This window comes from Pipistrellus hanaki, assembly GCF_964339955.1.
Source record: "Pipistrellus hanaki genome assembly, chromosome: 11".
Lineage (NCBI taxonomy): Eukaryota > Metazoa > Chordata > Mammalia > Chiroptera > Vespertilionidae > Pipistrellus > Pipistrellus hanaki.
Genome location: NC_140513.1, coordinates 34,600,253 through 34,628,240, shown reverse-complemented (window position 1 = coordinate 34,628,240; position 27,988 = coordinate 34,600,253). Strand labels below are relative to the sequence as shown.

Genomic DNA, 27,988 nt, shown 5'->3' with positions numbered 1-27,988 from the left:
TAATATTTTGTGCAAGTGACACTCCAAAATGGGGTTGTGTGAGTATAAAGTATGTAAGTTAATGATAATTTGGGCCTGTATTTCTAAAAAAATTTAAATGCCGGTAGCACAGAATATTCACAGGTATATACCAAGCTATATGTAAAAGATGTTTTTTGTAAAAAAACAACAAAAAAACCCCCACACACAACAACAAACACACACACACACACAAAACAAAAAACCTTTTTTGAGCAGGGTGAATTTGATGGTACAAACATGAAATAATAAAAATTTCAAAAAATATTACTCATATTATATTATATTATATTGTAATATTTACTATTACTCATATTACTTAATATTATCATTAGAAGATTTGGGGCTAAACTAAGCCTCCCATGTTCACTGTGAGTTTCCAAGGTGGTCATGAAACCCTTGAATCAACCCTTAGACTCAAACCTGATGAAGAATGACAAATGAAGTATGGGCCAGTCACTTATCATGGAAGCACCAGGAATCCCCAGCACATTCACTGTCACATTCTTCAGGTAACTGTTATGAGTTGGATGTTGTCTCCCCCTTCCCCCACCAAATTCATATGTTGAAATCTTAACCTTCAGGACCTCAGAATGTGAGTGTATTTGGAGATAAGGTCTTTAAAAAGGCAGGTAAGGTAAAATACAGCCATTATAAAAACACAGTGAAAAAATGGCCACCTACAAGCCAACGAGAGGAGGCCTCAGAAGAAATCAACCCTGAAGATACCTTGCTCATAGGCTTCTAACCTTCAGAATTGTGAGAAATAAGTTTCTGTTGCTTAAACTTCCAGTCTGTGGTACTTTGTTAGGGCAGCTCTAGTAGAGTAATACAGTATCTGACTGCTTTCACCAGTACCCCCCAGTTTCAAGAATAATCTTAGCTCTGGAAGACGCATTATCAATCCTTCTCTTCATCCCTTCTATAAAAAAGCCCTGCTGCTTGATGGAGCTAGAGGCAGAGAGAAGCTGTCAGGCCCCTTGAGACTGTGAGAAAGAAGCCATCTCCTTTACTTACACATGCTCCTGCATAGTATAATCACATTCAATGAAACTAATTTATGAGACTTGATTAATTTCATACTCCCTGCGGAGATATATTCAGTAACCATACAACAATGCCAACTTCACTGGGAGATCTGGTTCATTTAGCTATTTTCCATTGGTATTTCCATTCCCATCTTGCCTCCCATCTCTCCCACCAGTGTGTAAAGGTAGACAGTTATTTAAGGGGGGAAACATGCTTATATTTTTAAATAATTGTTCACAGAATTATAACATTAAATAGAATTCTAAGAATCTATCTGGTATATCCCTCACATTTTCTAATTACCAGGTCCCAAAATCATGAATAAAATTTAATAGTACTTGAAAATAAAATTAACAGCCTCCGATTAGCCACCTTACCATCAAGCTAGTTAGAAACCAACCTTGAGCTTATAAATTGGTAAATGCTTCTCAAGGGAAATCCAGTCTCCAGTCTTATATCAAGAACTTAGCCATTAATCACCCATAAACTTAGTCTGATGCACCCAGAAAACTTCCCCATGGCCAGCCCAGAGAAGGGACTTTACTCCATCCCAAGCTTTCGTCCCTTCATTTATCAATACTGACCTTCCCATGAACCAATAATCTAGCACTCATCTCCATTTACCTGCCCTTCTAACATATAGCTACTCTCTTAAGATCACACTATGTTGGTTTCACTTGTTTTATTTTAAGAAGGGCCATTTTTAGAACTTGTAATTTCATCCATTTCTGGGAGTTGGACATAGAAACACGCAATTGCTAAGTGTAATTTTTATTCCTCCTGTGGTTCTCTTGCTTCATGGGCAACTGTAGCATCAACAATGGGGCTTCCTTGTTGGGTTGGGACACTTAAGTCGTGCTTTTTAGGGCATTATGTGTTTCTTTCTGAATTTCTCAATTGAAGGAGATTTTGAAAGATCTCTATCTTCAGGCAAAACTACACCTGAACTATTTTGATTATCCACCTAGGGTTTGCAAACCAGGTTCCCCCAAGCTTTGACAGATTCAGCTTCTCTGGTACTCGCTGTTTGCTTCCCAGGCTTGTCTTTCTCATAGGAGTTCAGCAAACATTTCAGTCCTAGAACTATATAGAAAATGTTACAGTAGTCTGGGAAAGGGGGTATCACAAAGAGAATGGTTCAAATACACATTCTGCTATCACAGAAGTTTTAAATTTAGGAGAATAAAGAGAAAAGGGTACATATAGATCCACAGAAAACAGCACAGGTAGGGTAAAATGCCAGGAGAGCTAGCTATGGACTTTCAGAGATAGGAATAGTTCTATCTATTGGGCACAGAATGGGTGATCCTGGAAGCCACCAGACTAAAGGCAGTATTTGGGCTGGACCTTGTGGATAGGCTGGGGAGGGAGTGAGGATATTATGACATCTGAGCTCTTTTCCTTTCTCTGGCTTTGTCCCCAGCCTCCAAACTCATAATGAAGACTCATTCAGCTAGTCAGGGGCACCATTTGGCCTGATGCCTATTCTCAAACCAGGAGTTTCCTTTCTCTCTTTGTAAGATTAGAGTCAGACAGCCACTGCTCAGGAGGGAAGAGGATGAGATGCCACCATCCTCTTCACACCTCACCCCAATAGGTCCACCTCAGTAGTTACAGAAGCTTGAACACCTATGCTCTTGGTAACAATGAACGTGCAGTCATAGAAACCACCGTCCAGCATTCGGACCATGATTTAATGCTGACTAATCAGATTTGGGTTTAGCTTTTTGCAAGGGTTTCTGTCGAAGTTGACTCTATCTTGTTCAGAGGAGAGGGCATCATGCTTTCTTCCCCTTGCGCTTATTAACTAAATCGAATGCAGCAAGGCTGCAGACTCTCAATCATGAGGAGTGAAATGATAATCTATCCCAGGGTGTGCCCATTCTTCTCCAGGCACTCCCCAGTAGATTCTCATCTCCCTCAGTTTTGAAGCACTATACCTTCCTTCCAACTCTGGAGATCTGGAATTGCCTCTCTTCTTTCCATCCCAGACACAATTCCATCTTATGTTTCAGATGGACTACCACCTCCCATCTTGCCTCTCATCTCTCCCACCTCATTGACAGTCTATTGCCAATCACAACACCCAGCTCACAAAACACTGACTTCCAAAACCAACACATTTAATATAAACGTCTTTGTTTGACCCTCGGGGCTCTTCACTATTTAGATCATTCCATCCTCGGTGCCTCCAAATGCTCTACCTTGCAGACAAAATGAGCTCTTAGTTTCTGAAGTTTCGCTGATAGTTCTCGGGCCTCTATAGTTTGATTTATATTTATATTCCCTTTGGTTGAAATGCTCTTTCCCCAACTACTGAATCTACCTCATCCATGAGTCCTGTCCTTGCTCCTCTATAACAAATGAGAAGGAGCAAGGCTCTCCCACCTCTGAGGTCCCAGAGGCCCTTGGGTTATACCTCTTATGGAATTTACTTCACTTTGGGCTTTGCAAGCCATTTGTTTTACCCCCTCCTTCCCACTAAAGTGAGGTAAGAGATTGCATCGTAATTATCTCTGTATCACATGCATTCCTTAGGGACAGCATTTTGTTCTAAATGCACAGTCTCTGAAAGAGGTGTTCAGTTTCATTTCCCCCAAATTTCTAAGGGTTGTAAGAAATTAGAAAATGCCACTTTATCTTTAAAAGTAGAAGACTAGGGTTTTGTTTTTTTTAAAATTTGCACTTTTTGTAAAGCACTGATAAATGCAAATATATGAAACAGATTTTTGCCAAGGGCTTCTCAAAGACCATGGGGTGGAAGGAAACCACAAGATCAAGAGGTAGGCTATCCTGGTTCTGTTCCCAGCCCAGCCACTGACTGTGTAATCGTGGTCCAATTACTCACTCTAACAAGGACTAATTTTCTTGCCTGTAAACTGAAGATGTGAGTCAAAATGAATTCTAAGACTTTATTTCAGCTGATATTACCTTAGTAGTTAAAGTTCAGCATGCAAGAATAATACAGAAAATCAAGCAAATATCAAAATTGCAGGCAAATAGCTTGCCAGAGACCTCAACTGATATGGTTCTCCAAAAGGGAGCATCCACCCCTGCCTCTTCTCCTACACCCTCTTGCACACCTATGGACTAGTACCCCACGATTCCTGCCATTATTAATCCAGAAGGAGCTGTATGTAATTGTGGTAAACTCCAAATCAGACAGGACAGAATCTGTCTCCCACTACTCTTCCCCCTGCCCTTTTTCACCCCAACTATCCTATTAACTGGGATTGATAAGGAATTAAGAACCCATCCCAAATTAAAAGACAAACACTATCAGGGGCTTGATAGGGGTAAAGCTTCTGCAAAATCATGGCATGCAAACAAAATCTAAGCAATTCCAGGATAGCTAAGAATAATAATAAAAGCTTCCCACCCCCCTCTCTCTCTCTTTCTCTCTCTTTTTTCCTGTAGGAGAACTCCAACTTTCCCACTATAACTTCTATTAAGTACGTGAACTATGTGCAAACCCCAAACCTTGTCTTCTAGCTAGCTAGAAAGATGACATCTAGAGGCCAAGGAGGTATTCCGATCCTTTGATACAAGCTAAATCCTCCCCAAGTACAAAGCCATTCAAGAATGAAAAACCAAGTGGAATGGAAATAAAAATTCACTGGGGTGCAGCAGAGAGTTTAATTTGACTTTTTGTGAATAGGAAGAACAATCTGGCTTGTTATCCTTCAGCACTAAGCACCTATGAGTTTCAGCTCCTATTTCTGACCAACAGGATAATTTTGCATTACAAAGCTAACTCCCCTGGGGTTGTTTAGGTGTTGCTAATTTTGAATGACAACAGCCTCCTCTTCTTTATCTTTGAGCTGCAGAGCAAGGCAAGGTCCAAGCCATTTTTTTTTTTTTTAAAGTACTGAGCTCTCGCTATCCTAAATATATATAATTTACAAATACAGGCATTCCCATAAAGGCGATTTCCCCCTCCCAAATAAGAAGTCTCTGTTATCAATTAAGAGAAATTTCAAGGGCCATTTTTTTTAATCACCAAGAATTTTAATCGAACGATTCCAGATTTTACATTCTGTGAATATTATCAACTATGACTTTCAGAAAACTTTTCATCGCATTAACATCTTTGAAATGGACTCATTACTAGCAGCTCCCATTTCTCTCTCTCTCTCTCTCTCTCTCTCTCTCTCTCTCTCTCTCTCTCTCTCTCTCTGTGTGTGTGTGTGTGTGTGTGTGTGTGGTGGGAGTGTGGGAGAGGGAGGGGACATAGGGCTGCCATCTGGTTGGAAGTGAGCCTGGAGGCTGGGCTCGAATAGCAGCTTACATAAGATCAACACTATGTCAAGAGTTCACAGGAAAGAAGGGGGCAGCTTACAGAGGTTATGTCCCCCCCTCCCTTCCATCACCATGGCTGGTACTCTGACCCCCCAGCAGAACCATACTTTAAATCATTCCTTCTAAGTGGGAGTCTAGTTGTGTTTCTTTTTGGTTTCCACAGAATCCAATAACCTATGTATTTCTTATTTGAAACTGACCAGGTAGTAATATTTTTTTAGTCCCTCACTTAACTTAGTTTCTGGGAAAATATTGATATTTTATAGGTAGTGCATCCTGTCTGTTGATTTTGAAAAGGCAATAGAGGATATAAGCCCAGTTTTTAGGATGATCTATTCTGCAGTTTAGAACTTAGGGAAGATTGAAAGGCTAGAAGATTCATTACAAAAACGAGAAGTTTATGTTACTACCTCCAATAACTATTAGCTATTATTTCTTCAACATAAGAAATAAAAATGCCACAGTACCAGGGTCGCTCAGCTTCTCAAATAATGCCCAAAGACCCTGTAATACCCATTGAGCAAAAGTCCTAACATGTTTCCCAAGTGCCGCTTCCTTTGATGTTTCTATCTCTATTTTCATTATAGAAACGAAGGAATAATAAAAAAAAATGTGTAGAGCCGTGCAGAGTCTGTTCCCTAATTACCTGACGGTGGAGGGAGGGGCAGGGAAGAGCATAAAGGACCACAGGCCTTGCCTGTGTAAGTTGACACAGAAGGAAAAGCAGCTGCCAGCTGTCACTTGTGAGGGGCTAGCTGGGCAGGGCTCCGTATCCTCACGCCCCCCTCCCTTCTCCCTCCCAACTCCCCAGCAGCAGCAGCAGACCAGTCTCGGGGACAACACTCTTCCTTACAATCTGTCCTCCCCCCACCCCATCCTCCTGAGGCGCGCCAGGACCCACCTACCTTTGGAGGAGGATGCGAGGGGCCTGGCTGCCGGGAGGGTGAGAAGGGTGCTCCGTTACAGCTCCTCAGCATCTCCCTTCTGGAGCAGTTAACTGCAAATACTGATTCGCCTCCATTTTCTGGTCACATGATCACTGGCACATCTAAATAAGGATGATCACCTGCCTCCCAGATCTCTCCACCACCACCAGGGCTCGGGCAGAGGGACAGAGCTGGGCTGTGCAGAGTTTCATTGGGGAAATACAAAATACTCTTCCACTCAGCTTGTAAAGTCAGAAATGCACTTGGGTTTTGTGCCTGTTCAGAAATACCGCTGTCACTTCTGTTACTGAGAGAGATTGGATGTGAATGAGCCCAAAGCAGAGGTTGGAAGGCATTTAGTTCCCCTGGAACCTATTTTTTTTTTTTTAATTTTAAATACTGTAGTTTCTCTCAACACACCCAGTAAAAAGGTGCATTTATTTACACTTCCTGGACTATGAGTAAAGGGCTATAGTGGGATACATGAAGAAGTGCAACTGCAGGTCCCAGAGAAAGTTAGGAGGTTTGCCTGAGATCCACAGGGTTTGTGCGATTGGGAGACAGGGTGCGTGGCCGTAAGCATGTGGGCCCAACATCAGGAGCCCAAATTGGAATCTGACTTCCATCGCTGATCAGCAAGTTTGGAGCGGCTACTAAACTGCCTGGTGCCTTGGACTCCTGATTCGCAAATGGATAATAATAATATTAATGTTACTTGAAAGTAAGATCATCTAGATAGAGATCTTAGAGAGTCTGGGTTAAAATGAAGTCACCATTAGTAAGTATTAGTTACTAATACTGCTATTAATTCTAAAAACACCAGCAGAAGTATTGGATGTCATGAAAGCGGAAAATATGAATGAAATGCTTACATAATGGAAAGGCATGCCTTAATTTGACTGATCTTCAAAAAAAAAACAACAACAATATTGTCAAAGACTTGTACCAAAGACTTCTGGTCATATTTAGGCACAGGTCCTATGTGAATAATAACTATGCGTACCATCTTCAGAACTAGGTTGTTAGATCTTTTTCCTTTTTGGTGGGGTGAGTGGTGGGTTGGTTGGGAGCAGGCTGTGATAGAATAGATTTAGGTAATCTCCAAATGTTCTAATAAAATGGGAAGGTGAATTACTCAGCAGAGGACCTGGCCATGGTAAGGATCTAGGAAATGTTAGTTCCTAGTCTTAAAATGAAGGGCATGCCACGTCCTCCCCATGGCTGTTGGGGGTGGTGGGAGGGCAGTGGAGAAGGGAGAGAGAAAGAAGCAAGGCTTTATATCTTCTTTTATGTTAAAAGCTTACACAATTCTCTAAAATTATGAGCAGTTATAAAATCATTTCTCATGTGCTGGTTGTCTTTCAGCTCTGGGGAGATGAGGGGTGGCAGAATCAGGAGGGTGTGACTTTGCAGAGAGAGGTCCAGCAAAAGCCTGGGTGTGTTTCCCAAAGCTGAGCCAAAAATCGTCAGGGGAGAAAAGATGGTTTCAGAGCTGGCTGACTGACTGGGCGCCCAGGGTGAAGGCGGACAAAGGCGGATCATGTCTTTGTGAAGTTCTGGTTCATTAGGAGGAGTTTCCCTTCTCAGCTAAAAATACGGCAGCCTTTGGAGCCCTCAGAAAGAAGAGGTAATCATGGGAAGAACAAACACTGGGACAAAATCCGCTTTAAATAAGAATGTCTATTTTAAAAGTCAACAACTGATATGGAAAGAGATTAAGTCTGTCATCAGGTCAGTCACAGATTCCTTCACAACATTTAAGTAATACTTCGTTAAATAGGGAAGCAGGAGACTTCTGTTTTCCTAAGTGCCATTTCCTTTTATTATGCAGGATTTTCTCTCATCCTAGCACAAACTCAGAGTCAGCTCATCACTTGAGGAATTGTATTATTGTATTCATTACACGGAAGCAGTTAGGATTATGTTGAGAAGTAAGAATTACTGCTTCACTACAATGAATAGCATCCTGTTCTAGAGACAAGAAGGACATGGTAGAAGTCAGATTCTCCAGTGGATAATTTTAGTTGTTTTTTGAGAACCTAATACTTGCAATGGAGGTTAAAAATAAAAGCAAGAAGAAGACTTATATATTGTCAACTGCTTCTGAGTTCATGGTATAACAGATAACTAAGCAGATAGAACAAGTTTTCCTCTCTGGACAATAAAATTGGTGTAGGCAACAGAGGACCCAGAAAGGAAAATTGGGCAGGCACACCTATTTTTCTCCAGGAGGTGAGTGAAGTGGATAACAGCATGCTAGGAAAACCGAAAGGCTAGGAGAGTCTTGGAGGAACTGTAATAAACGGGAGGAACACAAGAGCACGAATAACAGGTAGGTATGGTCTCACATTTCAAAGGAAGGGGAAAAAATAAAACATGCAACATTAGAAAAGAAAGGTGCGTATGTTCGTTAGGAATTGAATGCTCGTGTGCCCCCATATCCATATGTTGAAACCTTCCCTCCCACTCACGCACTGGTAGTAGGAGGTGGGCCTTCTGGAATTAGGGTTAGATGAGACCATGAGGGTGGAGCTTTATGAATGGGATTAGTGCTCTTATCAAAGAGACCCCAGAGAGTTCTCTCATTCTTTGTTGCCAGCAAGGATACAATGACAAGTCATCGGTCTGCAACTAGGAAGAGGGCCCTCACCAGAACTGGGCCCTGCTGACACGCTGATCTTGGACTTCCAGCCCCCAGAACTGCAAGACAGAAATTTCTGTTGTTTATAAGTCATGCAGTCTATGGTGATTTTTTTATAGCAGTCTGCACTGACTAAAACACTCCCAAACGAAAACTCGCACATCTGCCTTGGAAAAGGAAGTAGCAAACACCAGAAATTATCACAGCTTATACTGGACAAACTTCACTTTCTTTTCCATTCATTCAATCAGGCATATTGATGGGGTGCCTATTAGGTGGCAGGTGCTGTTCTAGGGGTACAGAAATGAACAAGACAAACCACACTCTGCTTTCTTGGAGAGTACATTCTCCTAGGTGGAGACAGATATGGCAGAATCAACCGAACCAAAATAGGAGATCTTTTCACATAGAAAAAAGTGGTAGGAAGAAAATAAAGCAGAATATTGTGAATGAGCTTTGTTCTTAATCACAGCACTATTGACATTTAGGACTGGATAATCCTCTGTTGGCAGAGAGCTGGTGGTGGCGGGGGGCTCTCTTGTGTACTGTTAGCGATGTAGCAGCATTCATGGCCTCTGCTCATTAGATGACAGCAGCATCGACCCCAGTTGTGACAACCAAATATGTCTCCAGACATTGCCAAATGTTCCCTGGGTGGAGATGCAAAATTACCCCTGGTTGAGAATCACTGGGCTGGAAAACTTGGTGGTACAGTTACTGCTACTCTAGATGAAGCGGTTGTAGAAGCTGGTGAGGCACAATGAGAAGAGCGTTCTACCCGGATATAAAGATGTACAAGCCAAATCACAGCCTTGAGGGGCGGACAACCAGGTAGGTTGATAAGAGGGCTATAAATATAACATGAGGCAGACTGTGAGGAAGCCCACAAAAGGCTGCAAAGTATAGGGAGATGCAGGAGAGGGAGGGAGGACTTCTGATTGAAAAGATGGAGCATGTTTTAGGAAGGAAGAGACATTTGGTCAGAGTCTGGTTCGTCAGTGCAAAGCAGAATTCCAATGTGCAGGGGGAAAAAAGGGCAGGGGAGCAAGGAATTAAAAGAGATGCTGAGATAAGAGCAAAGGGGCAAGAAATAGAATGAAGTCTCTTCAGGGAAACCACGAACAGTTCTATGAAGAGGATATATGCATTTATTTAAACTTTCACTTTAAGGCAATGCTGGTAGATACGTAAAAATCCACCACCATCACATGACTTAAAAGTAGCTGAGAAAGAAAAATGCTGACAGGACCACAACATAGAATTAGGATTTAAATTAATATAATAAAAATACGTATTCTAGAATTCTGTACACTTGATATTGGTGAGTGATAAATTTGGCTGTGAAATGTAAGTTTCCAAGGAGCTGACTCAAAATAATAAACATGATCAATTACCTAAATGATATTAATTAGAGGAAGTCAGACTCCCTGGCTAACAGTCAAGATGGAAATGGGACTGGGTTTGCTCACAAGAGCACAGGCACCCTGATTAGAAAGTCCGGGTCTCAGTAACATCCTTGGCATAGAGATGAGTGCCACTGGGCTGACCTAAAGTTGTTCATCAAGGTAAGCAGTGACACACAACAGAAAGATACAGGATAAAGAAAACTAGGGTTTCCTCATGCCCATAGGCCAGTGATTGGCAAACTCATTAGTCCACAGAGCCGAATATCAACAGTACAACCATTGAAATTTCTTTTGAGAGCCAAATTTTTTAAGCTTACACTTCTTCTAAAGCCACTTTTTCAAAATAGACTCGCCCAGGCCGTGGTATTTTGTGAAAGAGCCATACACAAGGGGCCAAAGAGCCGCATTTGGCTCGCCAGCCGCAGTTTGCCGACCACTGCCACAGGCCTCTGCTTGCTTAGGCTTCAGCCAGGGCAGATTTTGGAACATGGAAAGAAACATATGCATTACATTTTTTTTTTTTTTACCCAGTCTTCATAAATTCTGATTCTGAGTTGATCAACATGTTGAGATAGTTTATGGGAGTGAATTAAAAACTCTACTCCCACCATGTCCGTCTTCTGGTGCCCGTCTGGACAAGGGCAGGTGCAGGGGAACTAGGGCAGTGGCTGCTCGGAGGCACCATGCAGTGAGCCCCGGGGAGAGCATGTGGGGCTGGCGCCAGTGCCAGAGCTGCACGTGCAGCCTACATCATTGTCCACATGGAACCGCAAGGATTTATGAAGATTCTGGCATGCATTACCCAACAACTGAATATTTGGGAAACTATCCTAGCTATGGCAATGTTCTTCTACCTCAGAGTCTTAAACCCAAGCAAGAAGTACGAGCGTCCCGTGGTGACACGGAAGGAATGATGACATTTAAGTAAATATTGAGAAACTCTTTGCTTTACTTATTTTTCTCCCCACTCTTCTGGTCTTAATAAAGTGTTTTTTTTTTTTTACTCATCTCCCTGGCCATTACTTAAAACAAAATTCTTATGTTAATAATCAAAAGAAGGTACATATCTTAACCAACAGTTCAAAAAGAGGGAAGGTAGCATTCTAAAGGCCTCGACTGGTACACCCTGGATTTCTAAAAGCCACACCAGGGTGACCCAATCCTGGAGTGACTTTTTCACTGCCTCTGTTCTCAAAGAACTCGGGTGGATGTTGGAAACAGACCCCCCAATGCACTGGAGGAAGAGTTAGCTAATCCTGTGTGTCAGCACATCTCAGTACACTTTTCAGATGCTGAGCTTCCACCACTGTCTAATAAAGCCAGGTAACTTCTGCTTGCTGCTTCAGATCCACTCTCCTACTTACTCCACCCACTCTCTGTCCCAGGAGGCTCCCTCACCCACTGAATTCCACTGGGTTTTGGCCAATGAGGCCCCCTGGTGGGTGATCTGAGGAAGATAAAGGACATGCACTCACTGGGCTCCCTCCAGTGGGAAGACCTAAGGCTGGCAGGTCACCACTCCTCTCACTGTGGCCCTTTCAATCCCAAATTCCTCTTGTGGTAATCATCCCCTCCCCTCACTCCTGAGGCCTAAGAAAGGTAACATCTTACTGTTGCTATTCCTGGATTAGTTACTGCACTATTCCTGTGGGTTCCTCACATTTTGCCTCCATCTTTATAAATACCCCTTTCATTAAACATTTCTTAGATTATCCTCATTTGAATGTGCCATCTCTTTCCTGCTGGGTCCCTGATACACGAACACATCCTGCTTTTAAAAGCCATGCTTTCTCCGTTTTCTAAATCGCTGTCAATTTTCATGAAGGTCTTTTTTTCTGATATTAGTTTTGACATTCTGCCATTCCAGCCAGAGAAGTACCTTGGATTTTCCCCTTGAACTAGAAGCCAACACAACACAAAAGGGCTCCTCTGTGGGAGTCCCTCCCACAGGACAGCTGAGTTGTACCTTGTCTCGATGCCCGGGGCTTTCTCTTTCTATAAAATGCCTCACCACAAAATACCACATCTATAAATATTTGAAAAACGTAAATGCACATTGAAGGGCTTTGTTTCTCTCATGTCCCTCTGGCCTCCGGCCACTCAGGTTGGCCTCACACACCACAGATGGGGAGCGGCCCACACACGATAGCGGCTCTTACGGATTTGCTGTGGTAGGAAACATGTGCGCAGGGGTGGGTGAACCGACAGAAGGTCACGGGACAGTGTAAGGGTCAGAGCCAGGTTCTGACTCAATTATTCTCAAACTATCTCAGTGGGAACTTGGGCTATTAGACTTGATGTGCCTTTTAATGGGACCATGGGAGAACAGGAATAAATGCATCAACCTATAAAAGAAGTTCAAGGACGTGGTTGTTATGGCCTGTGTGTCTGAGCTGGAAGGAAGAAGACTTACGGTTGAGCCCCAGCTTGACCACTTCCTCATTTCTGGAGGACATTAAACAGCTCGCTTAAGTCAGTTTATGAATCAGGGATAATAAAACTCACCCTCCCTCAAGTGGCAATTGGGTGGACCAAAGGAAATAATATATTTGTCTATCCGTAAGCACTTATTGGAAGTCTGGGTTGGGCTGGCCAGATGTGCAGAGGTGGCGGGGATAGGGGTGGAATGAGGGGGAGACACCAAAAATAAATTTTATTTTTTAAAAAAAGAGGAGACTAAGGCCTGAATTAAAGTGCAAACTTAAAGACTTTTCATGGTAATTATCACCACCAATTCACCAAAATACACCAACTAATCAAATACAATCACAAAAATAAATCGACGCAGAGTCAGCGCCACGTCTGGTCTCCTCAGTTTAGTTCAGGGCAAAGCCAATAACTAGTGAATAAACAAGGGATTGCTGTAGTTTATGGAGTATCAACTTACGTCGGAGAAAGGGCAAATGTTTGGAACTGGGATACAGCCCATGCAAACAGCAGGACCGTGAGAGGGGGCAGAGGGCACTCAAAGAGCCCGATTCTTCTCTGAGCGCCCAAACATCATCACTCAACACTGGGAGAAAGAGGGAACGGATAATTGCTTTACCTGTTTTTCATTTTCAACATTCACATGGATGTGAGACCCAATGTACTAACTTTACCTCAACCAGAAGTCCTGGACAGAAAAAACCTGGTTTTAGAGGACTTTGTGAGAAACACAAAGAGACCACATGGGGTCAGAGGGAAGAATATGAATTCTTTCCCATAGTCTCATCACACAGAAATAAAGTTCAAAATTGACTAATTTTAAAAAGAAAGAATGCACAGAAATCACCATAAGAAGCAGGTCATGTGGAATATGAAATATATTGTGTTTGAAGGTGATTTTTATTTCAGTGGGTACCATGTAACTCACCTCTCAGAGCTAGGAGACAAGATATAGCTCCACAAACATAAGGATCAGGTTGTTGCCAAATACTGTTTCAGAAGTACATGTGACAACAGCTATTCCTTCCCTCTTCCCTTTGCCCCCTCTCCCCACCACCCCCTGCTGCATGTATCTACAAAAGATTGGATGAGAATTGTCAGTTTTCCTAATCCTCTGGGAAATTATTTCCTTGGCCCACACCTATAGAAAGCCAATATATTTGTATATCAATTGTTCATTTTTATATAATTCAGATGGTGCGTTTACAAATGGTAATGGTTTCATACCTGCTTAGCATGTAGTTCTGGCTTTTGAATATAACCTGTGATGATTAATGCTACATGTCTACCTGGCTAGGCTATGGTGCTCAGTTCTCTGGTCAAACACCACCCTAAACATTGCTATGAAGGTATTCTTCAGATGTGATTAACATTGAAACCAGCAGCCTTTGAGTAAGGCAGATTATCCACCAGACGATGGGTGGGCCTCATCCAATCAGTTGAAGGCCTTAAGAGCAAAATCTGAAGGTTCCCGAAAAAGAAGGAATTCTTCTCAAGTCTGAAACCCAGAGACTCCACTGCCCTGCAGAATTTAGACTCAAGATTGTGAGAACTCTTGCGTGAATTCCTTGCCCATGGCATGTCCTATAGATTTCAGTCCCTAAAATTGTGTGAGCCGATTCCAATTCCTTGAAACAGTTTCTGTCTCATCTATCTATCTATCTATTAATATCTATCTATCTATCTATCTATCTATTTATCTATCTATCAATCATCTATCTGATCTCCTATTGGCTCTGCTTATCTGGAGAATCCTGACTAACATATAATCAAAGTATCCCTTCTTCCTATGATATCCTTCCAACAGTGCCTTCTTTTTAAAATAAACATATACAAATGGTTCTTAATTTTCAGGTAAGTCCCTGTGCTACTGATTCCTCTGCAGATGTTCTCTGTGACCACATAGGAAAACTCTGGCTCATCCATCACTCTCGGGAATTAGTGAGCAATCCTGAGCTGGGATGGGAGGGGGGAGGGGGGAGAGTTAGGAGGGGTGGGGAACGACTATAGCTGAGGGATGACCAAGGTGTTGGCAAAAGCCTCTGGGAAGTCTGAACCTAGGGAACTAGAACCTTGGGCTGAAAATCATAAAGGAGAGAGTTTCTCTCTCAGTATTCACAGTACGTTTTGTGAAAAACAATTAGTACGTGGAGGATGAGAAGAAAAAGCACCTCATCTTCCTCAGGTTTTGAAAATAGGGCTTACTGCTCTCAAAACAGTGTGAATGCTGGGCGGGGCTGTGCTTGGATGAGCAAGCGAAGGGCAAGAAGCCAATTTGTAGCTAGTGTGTCATATCACAGCGTATTTCTATTTTTTTTTTTTTTTTTTTATTTCAGAGAGAGGAAAGGAGAGAGAGGATAGAAACATCAATGATGAGAGAGAGGCATGGACTGACTGACTCCTGAATACCCCTGCTGGGGATCAAGCCCACAACCCAGGCATGTGTCTTGACTAGGAATTGAACCCTGTCCTCCTGGTTCATGGGTCAATGCTCAACTACTGAGCCTCACTGGCTGGGCCTAGTTCTGTTTTTGAAGACCAGGTTTTATTTATTTATTTATTTATTTATTTACTTACTTACTTACTTTTGATATATTTTTATTGATTTAAGAGAGGAAGGGAGAGAGAGATAGAAACATCAATGATGAGAGAGAATCATTGAGAGGCTGCCTCCTACTGGGGATCGAGCCTGCAACATGAGCACGTGTCCTTGACAGAAATGGAAACCTGGACCCTTCAGTCTGCAAGCCAAGGGTCCATTCACTGAGTCAGTCCAGCTAGGGCTGAAGACCAGGTTTTAATTTATTTTTAGGATAGTCTTATTTTAGGTATTCTGTCCTAAGATGAGATTATCTGTTACAATATTTGGTTGGGAAAATATGGTTATCTTATATTGCTTCTGCAATTACTTTCCCATCTCCATGATTTCCTTCACCATATTCTTCCTGGTTAAGGTGGCTGGTCTCTTCCCTCCCTCCTCTCCCCACCCCACCCTGCTCCCCCTCCCCACTATTGTGCCTTTCCAGATCATGACCTTCATTTACTATCCATCTCAAACTGCACCCTGTGGGGTAGAGTGTGACTTTCATGGGCCTTAGGCACTTTTGCCTTCATGGTCTCCTTCCTTTGTTTAAAATAGAAAATCTAAAAATTTATTTTACATTCTTGTTGGCAGAAAGAAATATAATCCACAAAGAAATATCCAGTAATAATTATTTTTCCCTTTGACTTTCAAAGAAATTCAAAGCCTCTCCTGGACCCCTTTGAGTATAATGGGCCTTGGGAACTCTGCCTCCTGATCCTATTGGATAATAAGCTGTCCTAGATTCCTCAATAAAAATGCCTCCCCTCAAGCATTGATAAGACTGAAAACCTCTGAGGGAAGGTAGGGGAGAGTGGAGGAAAGGGGGAGAGATCAACCAAAGGACTTGTATGCATACATATAAGCCTAACCAGTGGTCCCAGACAACGTGAAGAGGGATTTGGGATGGGAATGGGGGGATGAAGACAAATATGTGATACCTTAATCAATAAAGAAATTAAAACAAAACAAAAACAAAAAAGCGCCTCTCCTCTTATGTACTAGCATCAATGCACACTCTGGACACAGAGAGATTCAAATGCAAATCCCAGTGTCTTCACTTTCTAGCTATAAACCAGAGCAAGTGACTCTACCTTTCTGCACATCAGTTTCCTCCTTTGTATACTCTTCCCTCATACAGTTACTATAGTCATGTGAGATCGTGCATACATAGTGCTTAGCACCTGGTCCAGGGCAAATGCTTGTAATTGGTAGCTATTTCTATTTAAACTGACATTGGTCATTAACTACCTTCATTTAAGTATTACACTATTATTTACCTTTTCAGTTATGTTTAACTCCCTTATTAAATATAAACCCCCAGAGGGCTGGGAATAAGTTTTAGACCAGTGGTTCTCAGAACTTTTAATGGGCATCAGAATCACCTGGTGGAGGTACTGAAATACGGATGACTGGACCCCATCTGAGTTCTTTTTAAAAAATATATATATTTTTTATTGATTTTTTACAGAGAGGAAGAGAGAGGGATAGAAAGCTAGAAACATCAATGAGAGATAATCATCGATCAGCTGCCTCTTGCACATCCCCTAATGGGGATGTGCCCGCAACAAAGGTACATGCCCTTGACCGAATCGAACCCGGGACCTTTCAGTCCGCAGGCCGATGCTCTATCCACTGAGCCAAACCGGTTTTGGCTCCCATCTGAGTTCTTGAGTCGGGAAGTCTGGTGTGGGGCTGGTAATCCACATTTATAACTGATACGCATGCGATGCTGAGGCCGCTGGATTTGGGGACCCCCTCACTAAAGAATCACTGCTTTAGACAATTCTGCCTCCTCCAGAATCTAGCACAGAGGGAAGTGTTCAAGTACTAATCTTTTCATACTACTATTAATGCTGGAAATAACACTAGACTCTTAATAATACAAATATCTCCAAGCAAATTATTTATGCAACAGGTAATACAAATGCCAGCAGGAAAATTTGCCCCCTCTCCCAACTGGGAGACAACTTTCATCCTGGCAGGAGCTGAGCAGAAAGGGCTGCACAAAGAAACCTTATTGAAAGAAGTGGGGCAAGTGGCACAATGGAATTCTATCATCTGTTTGACTTCAGGGCCATGTGCAAAATGCAGACAAGAAGCCAAACAGTAGCTCAGCCAACTCTAGGCTGCCTGCGTTCTTAGCTCAATCTATAACAATGCCAGCAGGGCTGCTGGGATCCATCTGCTGCTCTCTTTCTGATAACGGATTTGGGGGTCTCTGGAAGGAAATAGCTTGACAGGAAGAAAAAAAAGATTAGACCAACTGGAAGTGCTGGATTTATGAAGCTTCACTTGGATCTGGCACAGCGTTTAACTCTTTATTGGCTTTGACTAAGCCTCAACATACCCCTGCTATTCTGTGTGTTCTCCGTTCCCTTCCTTCCTGGAGAAACATAATTTTTGAATACCAAAATTTTTGAAAACCTCCTGGAGGTTTTGTAGCTACACACACAAATTAAATTTGCAGGACTTACTACTGATGGGAGGCTGGACATCCTCCAGCCCAACCCACTGGAGACTTAAACCTAGGGCTATCCTAAAATACATAACGGACATGATAGCATCAGGCTGGAGTCCAGATTCTTTGACCCAAGTGGCTATGTGATGTGTATACTCCTTTATACTCTCAAAATGAGTAGAGAAAAAAGAAAAACCCGATATGTTCTTTCCACTACATTTTAAGGGAGGAAATATGAGTTACCCTTTTACTTAAGTTACTTTCCACAAATTCCCTTTTATCTCTGGAAGCAGGAGCGCAAACAAAGTGAAACACGAACAACTCTAACCAGTGTCAGCAGGGCCTGGACGCTGGGGGGCAGGGATGACACCCTGTTCCCTGCTATGTCCATGGTTACCAGACTCTCAGCACAGAGCAGCTTCCAAATACCGTGTGGTGAGTGCATGGATGATTAATGAATCGCTGGTTTAATGGTTAATTTTCCAGCCAATCAGGGAATGAGGTTTCACACGAAGACTTTGAGCTTGCTGTGGAGTCTCCTTATTCGCACCAGGAAGTTAAGTACTTGTATAAAACACAGAATCACCTTTTCTGTGTGTCTGCTGGAACGTATAGACTTTGGGGGTAAAACAAAAAACAAAAACACCCCGTACTGTTCATGCTGGTTACTTAATTCTAGGCAAGTCAGAGAATCTTTCTGATCCTTAAGTCCCCTCCCGCCATCAGTATGGGCAAAATAAAGAGAATAAATCCTACTATCTTGGGGTTGCTGTAAGGATTAAATAAGATAATTGTGCAACTGACTGGTGCTATGAATAAATGCTAGTGCCCTTCCCACTCTGGTTCCAATGGCCTGTATAAGGCTGATACTGATGTTGAGCAGGACAAATATTGGGAGGGTAAGTGTAAGATTCTGGGTGGAAACTGAGGGGCTTTTTTTTGGCTGAAAATATATACAAATTATGGTTATCATTATGGCTACCCAGCAGATACTTTTATTGATGGCATGCTCTGCAATAAATATAAGCAAAACCAGGTATTCTTAATATCCATCATCCCTCACTGTTTACCTGGTTTCCAATAAAATCATTTTCAGGAAGAAAGTAAATTTAGTTTTTTTGCTTACCCGTTTGGTCTTGGTTTCCTTGTTCTGGGCTCAAGAAACTCTGTCTCCTCCTCCAGTTCTGTCTCAGGGATTATGTTTTTCTGCGAAGGCTGTGGTGAAAGCATTTCCCATTCATTGTCATGGGCGACAGTCTGCAACATAACTGTATCTGGGCCAGCCCTGCCTCCGCTCTTGCTCTTCTGAGATTGGCTGCACAGACCAGAGGCCTCCTCTATTGCTACAGATTCTAGAGGCTTTGTTTCTCCCAGAGCCTGCATTTGGGGACTCATGCCCAAGTTGTGATCAGAGGCTGGATCCACAGCCCTGTCAGACCCTTCGTCTGTAACTTCTGACGATAGATTGCCAACCTCACTATGGCCCAAGACCATCCAACTCTGTTCTTGCCCAGGGCTTTCAAGAGATGGTCTCTTATCATCTTCAGAAGACATTCTCTCAGCGGAATGATCTTGTCTTTCACTTAAGGAGTCAGACCGACAAGTGTCTGGGTAGCTTGCTACTTCAGTTCCTGGCAGCCCCGTTTGTTTGGAACCTACGTGAAACTCTTCCGATTCCGATGTGCTTTCTCTTGCTTCGAAGGCCTCTGGCTCTAGGGGTGAATTTTCTTCATGGTTTACAAGTATGTAGTCCAGGTGGTGTGCCTGATGGTCTTCATTCTTCTCCGTGTTCCTTTCTTCTCCAAATTCTGGTTTTATCGGCTCAGGCTCTTGGGTAGGAATTACTGCTGCTGCTTCGAACTTGAATATTCCCTTGCTGGCATCTAAACGTGGAAGATGAGGTGAGAAGGGGGAGAAACAAGGCTTAATTAACACATTATGTGATTTGTGATCTTTGCAAATGATCCATCTAAGGAGAGATAATTGGAGAAATATCTGTCTAACAGATGGCAGCCAGAGGTGAGGTAGTGGAGAGGCTGGGTGCAAAGGGTGAAGGGATTAAGAAGTAGACTGGTAGTTACAGAATAGTCACAGGGATGTAAAGTACAGCATAGGGAATATAGTCAATAATATTGTAATAACTCTGTATGGTCCCAAGAGGGTACTGAAAATACCAGAGGAACACTTTGTAAAGTATAGGATTGTCTAGCCACTATTCTGTGCACCTGAAACCAATACAAAGCAATATTGAATGTAAACCATAATAAAAAGATACTTTATACCAAAAAAAAATATGTTTAATCTTCTCATGTACTCTCAAAGGTAGGTATTATACAAGCAGGAGATATTACTGCTGTAATATAGGATTTGGCTAGGTAGGCATGCCTTGCAAATGTAGCTAGTTCCCATTTACCCACATTAGTAGGAAGAGTATGTTTTGCAAATGGGTTAATTGAATGAAAGCAGCAGTTTCTGGGGTTGGTGGGATGGTCTGTTTCTTACCATTTGATGGTCCTATGTCTCCACCTGCTGGTGAATCTGAATTATCGGTTTCTACTTCCCAGTCAATGTTTGATGGAGACAACTCCATGTTGGAATCACCTCTGACAGGCAAAGAAACTGACTCGGGCTCTTCATGAATATGCAGTACAACCAGCTGGTGCCCAGGTTGGCTGATTTGGGTCTCAGTGCGGTTTTCCTTGCTTCTTTGATCAGGAAGAGTGGAAAGCAATATCTCTCCTGCTTCACTCCCCACAGACTTATCCTCTGGAGTCCCAACTTCCTCTGCAGTTTTGATACCCACAGCAGGTTCTGTGAGGTAGGACAAATCAAAGGGAGGCGTGTAAGGTGTCAGTGAGTGCTTCAGAGCATCCTCTTCCATGGGGTGGTCACCGCCATAGAGAAAGTGTTCAGGCTCTTTCATTAAATCTTCATCCATATTTTGGCCCATGACATCACATTCAAAATCACCCCACGAGGCTTCGGAGGAACAGATATCTTGCTTCCCAGCATCCCCATCTACGGGCGTATCAGTATTGCCTTCTGATAATGTCAGTTTACTCATGTCATCTATGGTTCCCGTGGATGTGTTGAGACCTGAGGCATCACTGAAACTGTGTTCAAAGGCAGCTTCGCTTACATCCAGACACGTGTCCGAGACGAGCAGAGCGTCGGGCTCTGAGGCAGGGTCCTCAGCAGTCAATGGCTGCCCGAGGTCCAACAAGGCTGCTTCCCCTGTCTGACTTTCAGGAGAAAAGTCCTCTGAGACCCAAGAGCTGTTGCCATCCACGGTTGGCTCTTGGTGAGTTACAAAAATAGCGGTTCCCACCCTTTTCATCATTGGGATTGTTTTGTCTACGGGCTCCCACACTGGTGCCGTCTCAGGGTCGGCTCCTTCTTCTGATGCTTTTAAACCTGTGTTGTTCTCATCATTTATTTCAGAAGGTTCGGGAGAACCACTAGGAGAGGTGGCAGGCTGAGATGAGCCATTGGTGTTCTCTTGATTGCTCGTGGGAGGCAGTGGAATTTTGTTTTCAGAACACGGTTCTGAACTGTATGGGACAAATTCCTGCCCAGGCTCGTGATTGGGTTCTTCATCCAGCTTTGGCTCGGTGAGATAGAACTCATTGGCTTCCTCTCCAGGTTCCATCCTAGCACTGATGTGCTGCCCAGTCTCTTGCGTGGCTTCACGATCATGGCAAATATCAGGGCTGTTGGAAGCCTGAGAATTGCTGTCCTGGTCACAGTGAGTCAGTATATCAGGATTCTCACCATCTGCTTTCAAACTGAAGGGCTGCTTGGCATCCACCCACAAGTCAGGTGAAGCTGAGGCCAACTGCCCGCCCTCTTGAAAGTTGCCATGTAAGATATCTGGAGCAAACGTGCTTTGGGGGCCCTCACTAGAGGTAGAGCCATCCCGTTCAGCTCCTGCCTTCTTTATCAACTGGGTAGAAGAACTGACAGCAGGGGAATCTTTGGAGGCAATGCATGAATTTGTCATTTCACTGGGGTACGACTTTTCTTCCTCCCACCAATTTGTTTCTTGACATGCAATAGTTGAGACATTAGATGTAACAGATCTATTTTCATCTATGTGAGCAAATGCTGGGCCTGGCTGATCCCAGACAGACAGCACTGTATCATGACACTGCTCTTGGCGAGGTGTTTCAGAAGTGAGTTTGTCATCAGCAGAAGACATGAAAGTTTGCTCTCCGGGATCCTTTTCTTTAACTTGGTCCAGTATTACAAGTTGGCTAAGCTGATCAGCTTCTGGATCTGGCTGCCGTGGCTGAATGTTCCAAAGTTGCTCATGGGAGTTCTCCACATTATTATCCAGAAAGGGTGACTGAAGTTCATCACTGAAAGGATTAGTACAATGTGTGTCCATGGATTCCATATCACCCTGAATGGGAATGCCCCAGGGACCCATGTGTTGGTATACTGAAGAATTCATCTCTAACATACCACCTGAGTTAGACAGCTCCCCCTCAAATGCTCTCTCAATTGGTTGCCCTTCCTGAAGAGATGCATTCCACCACTCAGTGCTCTCAGCTGGGAAGTCAAGCATTTCCAGTTTAGAATTGTTTTCATTCTTTGGTTCAGTTTTGGGAGATATTTGCCATATGATATTTCCTGTCCCTGTTTCTGGGGATCTTGTCTCCTTATCTACTGCTATCATCCGTGTTTCAGTCTCCTTTAGTGGTGAGAAATTAGAGTGATCAGCACTGCTTTGTGGATTGTCATAGAATGGGTCTGATGTGTTCTCATTCTCTGCTGGTCCTGAACTGCCTACATAGGCAGATAACTCCTCAGACTTGGGATCGTCCACATCCAAGAACTTAGATTCATTTGATGAGTCCCAAGCCCTGGGTTTGCTTTGAACAACCTGGCGAGTGACCAAATGGCTCTCTTCCTCCACTGACTCCTCATCGCCTATGCTATCATCATCGGAACCTGAGCTTGATGACATGAACTTGGCATCCTCTGTCTGCACAGCGTCAGGAATATCATGTTCATTTTTCTCCTGGTGGCTAACCACTAGATTTCTTTCCTGATATGCACCTGAATACTCAGAATATTTGCCTGTTTCAGGGCTGGATAGAGAGGAAAAGGAATCACCATCTATTGAGTCATTCCATATCTCTAAATATGTAGGAACCTTTTGACCTAAGCTCCTTTCAAACTTGTCCATTCTGTTTTTCTCCGGGTCCTTCATCTCGGTAATTACTTCCACTTGGCCATCAGTAGTAATGAGTCCGGATTCTTGGTGATTCTGTTTACTCCAGTCATCTTGAGTCTCCTTCTGACGCCCAGTATTGGGTCCATGATCCCAAGAAAGCTGTGCGGCTGAAGAATCATTGAGGTCAGGACTTGATGCACTGGAATGTGAATACTCACTAGAAACACTCTCCCTGTCATAATTTTCTGAAGAAATGGCTCCTGGAGGGCTGTTTTCAGCACTCTTACCTTCAAGATAAGTAGTTATCTCAGAACTTGTGCAACTGACTTGCACATCACTGTCTGTAGGGCCATCCCAAACATCAAGGCTTTGGGGACATGCAGGTGGTGGCTCTTGGTTTACACTCTCTGGCTCCAGAATGTTACATTCTTCAGTTATCTCAAGATTCATTTCAGGTAAAGATACATTTTTTGTTAAAGTCAGCTTCTCTGGAATGTCAGTAGTTTCACCTGAATTTCTGTGATTCTCGAGATGCTTTTCACAGGTCTCCTTTGCCTGTAAGTGGTTTGTGGACACCTCAGTTTGCACATCACTGGGGTCTGAATCGTAAGATCCTTTCTCATGCTCTAAAGCCTCCTGGGATTCCTCAGTTTGAGGACTTGAAGTGACTGAAGAAGAGCTGATTTTGCTTGACTCATCGCAGATTTCTTCACGTTCAGATACAACTAGGGGAGGGCATTCCTGGTCACCTTGTCCTTTTCCAGAAGTTCCAGAGGCTCCATCGATCACTTCCTCCTCGCTCAGGTGCTCCCTATCAACAGCTCTGTAGGTTTCTGTTTCATCCTCACTTTGTCCATAGCGAGGACCTTCCCATGGATCTGAGCATACAACATGCCCTGGATTCTCCAGCCTGGTTGCTAGGGACACCGCTGTATCACCTGGCAGGTTTCCTCTGCACGTGTTTTCCTGGTCTGGATCAAGTGCTCCTGACTCACTGGCTCCAGAGGCTTCTAGCACATCTGGAATGGTACTGCCCTTAATTTTTTCTGAGCTGGGAGTTTCGGGAGGCACTCTGCTTTGTTCTGAATCTGTAACATTCGCCGGGCCTGATAGCATTAATGATGACATGTCCTTATCTCTCATGACAGAATCCCAAATACTATTTGCGATGAGCTGCCCGCTCTTTTCATTCAGCTCATGATGTTCATTGGGAGTGGCGTCCTTGCTATGCTCGTAAGAAACAGGGAGACCCCAGTCTGCCTGGGTCGCTTCCTGATACTCCATGCCCCACGGTTCTAGCTGTCTCACTGAAAACCGGGTTTCAGGCTCGGTGCCTTCCGCTGTGTGTCCTTGTGCTTGACCTTCACCAGGGATCACCACCCCTGCGCTGCAGTCATCCCAGTCCAAATCGTTATCCGAGATGGTGGCAGTGGACTGAGTGTCCTCCAGGATCACTCTGTTCCACAAGTCGAGGTTGTCGGGAGCCGCCTGCCTGGAGTTGGTGCTGCTGTGCAGGAGCGTGAGCTGCCGGTTGGTTTCATTGTACAGCTGCATCATGCTGGGGTCGTCGTAACTGGACTGGCTGCTCTCCCCAACCTCCTCCTCCACGGAGATGTCCTTGTCATCTGTGGGCTCTGTCCTGAGTACGTCTTCCTCTGGGTTGTGAGTGGCATTTCTTTCAGAACTAGTGTCTGCATGAGGTGGAGCCCACATTTCTAGGTTCCCGGGATCTGAGCTAATTCGATGTCTGGGCGGCTGTGGTGGTGACTGAGGAGGCATTTCAGCCTCTTCCATGGCAGAGTTAGCATCTTTTGACTCAAAACCTCCCTCATGAGCAAGGGGCTTATTTTCCGTTTCTTTTTCATCTCCAGCAAATGTCGGTGACGTATAGGAATCGGAGGTGGAATAGTTGGTATCTAAGGGGGAAGGCACCGAATCTTCCCCTATGTTGGAGGCACTGTAATCGGAACATTCATATGACAGGAAGGAATCTTCCCAAGGAGCTAGGATGTCTGACCCTCTCTTCCTGATACTCTCCTCAAAAAGGTTCCACGAATCTACCTTTTCATAGACTTTCCCCCTCACTTTTGGATCCACGCCACCATCCTGATCTTCCTTGGTGGGCTTAGGGCTATTCCATGCGTGCTCTGGGTCAGACCTGGGGTTTCCAGGTATAAGGATGTCAGCCCTGGAGTCATGGGCTGACTTTTGGCCCCAGATTTCTGGAGCTGCTTCATTGCTTGCCTCACTGGGCGACCTGTCTGCCAGGTCTTCTGCAGGAAAAGAATATCCGCTTTTTGTCACAACCCACTCATTCGGGTCTCTCACAGAAGGTGTCTCCCCACTCATTGGGTGCAGATTCCAGGTATTTTTTAAACCCTCGGTGTCATTTTCCTTCCCAAATGCACCCCAGGCTGGGAATGACACTGCGGCAGCTGGTTCACCGCCATCCATGGGGTTGCCCCACGGCTCGGGCATTGCTGTGGGGGAGCGATCTGAGCGCCACAGGGCAGCAAAGTCCTCTATCAGATGGTTTGTCCCCTGAGGAGAAGCGTCTGGCAAATGCGACTTCTCAGTGGGCAGGTTCTGAAATTGCAAGCTTTCCTCGTGTTGGTCTTGGATATTCTCGTTGCCCAGCCCAGGCTGACCAAATTCTGACTCCCAGGGATCTGGCTTTGAGCATTCGAGACTCTTTGATTGAAACATAGAACCAGAGGCTCTCCTATCCACTGGGCTTGGCTTATGATCTTTCCAGGACTCAGGGCTCTGGAAGACGGACTCCTGTTCACTGGAGCTCCACGCATCTGCAATCGTTTTAGAGTCAATTTCCAAACCACCCCACCAGCTGCGGCACCGCGCACGGGGCTGAGGTGGCCCCGAGTGACCCGCGTCGACTGTTTTTGGGGCCATGTCTTCTGAACAGGGTAGAGCTGGGTCATCAGTGGATGGGGAGCTTTTCACAAAGCTATTCATAGGTGTTGGTGGGACTCCCTTTCCAGGAGAGAGAGATTCCTCTCCCACAAAGTCCGTGAGGCTCAAATTTCCTTGAGAGTTATCCCCGAGGGGGCTTTCTTGTCGCTGGACAAACTCCTCATCAAATTCCACGAGGTTATCTTTGCCGGGCTCTGACAAAAGCGAGCTGGATGAATAATTAGACATATTCATCCCCATCCCAATGAGCTCTTTAGGCCCCAAGGGGAGCTGTCCTTCTGACGAGTCGCTGTTGGGGAAGAAGTCATCGGATGGGGAGTAGTCAGCTGAATGGGAAGATGGTTGGGACTGTCCAGAAACCATGGGTGTTGGATCAAAGCTGAAGAGGTCGAAGTGTTCCCCATGTCCTCTGGACAGGGCATGCTCCTCCACCACTGCCCCTTCAGGGATGGGACTGTAGGATTCGAACCCTGGGAGGAGGCTATGGTGAGGCCCGGCACCTTCTCCCACCGGACTGTCGTCGCTGAGGAAAACTGAGCTCTCCTTGGATGAACGGCTGCTCCTAATGGTGGCCAGCCCGCTGTCTGGGCTAACGAGGTCTGTGTTGGCATCCACCTGGGCCTGGTTAGAATCGCTGAGATCCGGAGGGTTTTCTATGAAATTCACAGAGTTGGGCTGTGGCTCTATGTCAGAGCCATACAGCTCCATAATCCCAGACGACCCCTGGGAGAGGGGGGCGCTGCCTGCCACGGCTTCGGTGGAAGATGTCCGGCTGTTGGACATCATCTCTGGACACCTCCTATTGATGACTTCCTTGACAAGGAGGACCACCTGGTCACACGTCACTGCAGGGTTCTCCTGCTGGTACACCAGGATCTCATCACAGCCACATTCAAAGGGCTCCAGCTCTAGGCAAAGGTTCTGACACTCCTCCAGCTCACAGCAAATCTGTCAGGGAGACACAGGGGTTCACATGAGCACGAAGGTACTCTCTGCTCTTTGCAATTCCCCTTCCTTAATTTTTCTTAAAAAAAAATTAATTCATGTTTACCTGTCTTTAAAGAAGAATGCAAATAACAAAACTGTATGATGCATGGAAAGTGTCACCAAACAGACCACCAACTCTTTCTCTAATCCTAACAAACTGGCTTTTCATTGAACTTAAAACACAGGGGCTCAGTTTTGCCAGCTTCTAAGAGTTATAGGAAAAGAGATCTAAAACCATTTAAATCCTCAGTGTAATATAACATCATCTTCCAACAGAAGTGAAAGTGTGAAAAAAAGGGCAAACTTTTTTTCAAATTTGAAAAATAACACACAGAAATTGAATGCTGGTTGCTGACAAGGACCAATGGGAAAGCTCCCTGGTTTTTAGGAAGTGTTGGGATATTTTCACATGGGGCTTTTGAAATGGTCCCACAGGATTAGGGAAGGTAACAACATCAGCAGCAGCAGAAGCAAGAACAATAATCATAAGTAACTACAGAGCTTGCATAGGTAATAATTGAATGTTTTCATATGCTGAGTCCAGTTCTAAAGGTTTTATGTGCATTATCTCCTTTAATCTTCATGACAATTCTATAAGGTAGGACTCTTCATCCCCGTTTTGACAATGAGTAAACTGAGAGCCAAGAAGATGAAATACCTGGACCAACCACGTGCAGCTAACAAGGGAAGGAGCCACATTTTGAACTCAGACAGTCGAGCTGCAGATGCTGACCTTTGCCTAACAGTGACCACAGGAACAAAGAGGGATTCCTTAGGAGTGAGTAGTCCTGACCCTGTATTGGTCCAGGCTCCAAAGAGCTGTCTCTGGTTGGGAGGCTGGGCGAGGAAAGGAGAGGTGGGGGTGGAAGCGGCAAGGGCTTCATCGGCTCTTCTATGTTGGTCTTTTTTAAATTAACCTTTAAAAAATTGATTAGCTACTAAATGTCAGGTGAAAAACCTCCATACTGAAGGCTGAGGAGACCTAACTCCTGTCCATGGGAAAATAAGATTCAGCTCTGAAACCGAAGGTAAAGCAAAGCACTGAGGCCTCAGGCTGATGACACAGTGCACAGTCTGGGTCAGAAAGAGGGTACTAAATGCGT

General features: G+C 44.1%; 1 protein-coding gene across 11 annotated transcripts in view; it reads right to left on the bottom strand.

Annotated features, from left to right (window-relative positions):
* Window positions 1–27,988, bottom strand: part of PRUNE2 (prune homolog 2 with BCH domain) — a 195,738-nt gene that overhangs the window by 48,554 nt on the left and 119,196 nt on the right. For all 11 annotated transcript variants that reach the window (XM_084899413.1, XM_084899415.1, XM_084899412.1 and 8 more), the window contains exons 8-9: window positions 20,291–26,846; window positions 18,915–19,671 (exon numbers count right to left, since the gene is read on the bottom strand). In XM_084899413.1, coding sequence (XP_084755539.1) covers window positions 18,915–19,671; window positions 20,291–26,846 — 7,313 coding nt within the window. The remainder of the gene's footprint in view (window positions 1–18,914; window positions 19,672–20,290; window positions 26,847–27,988) is intronic.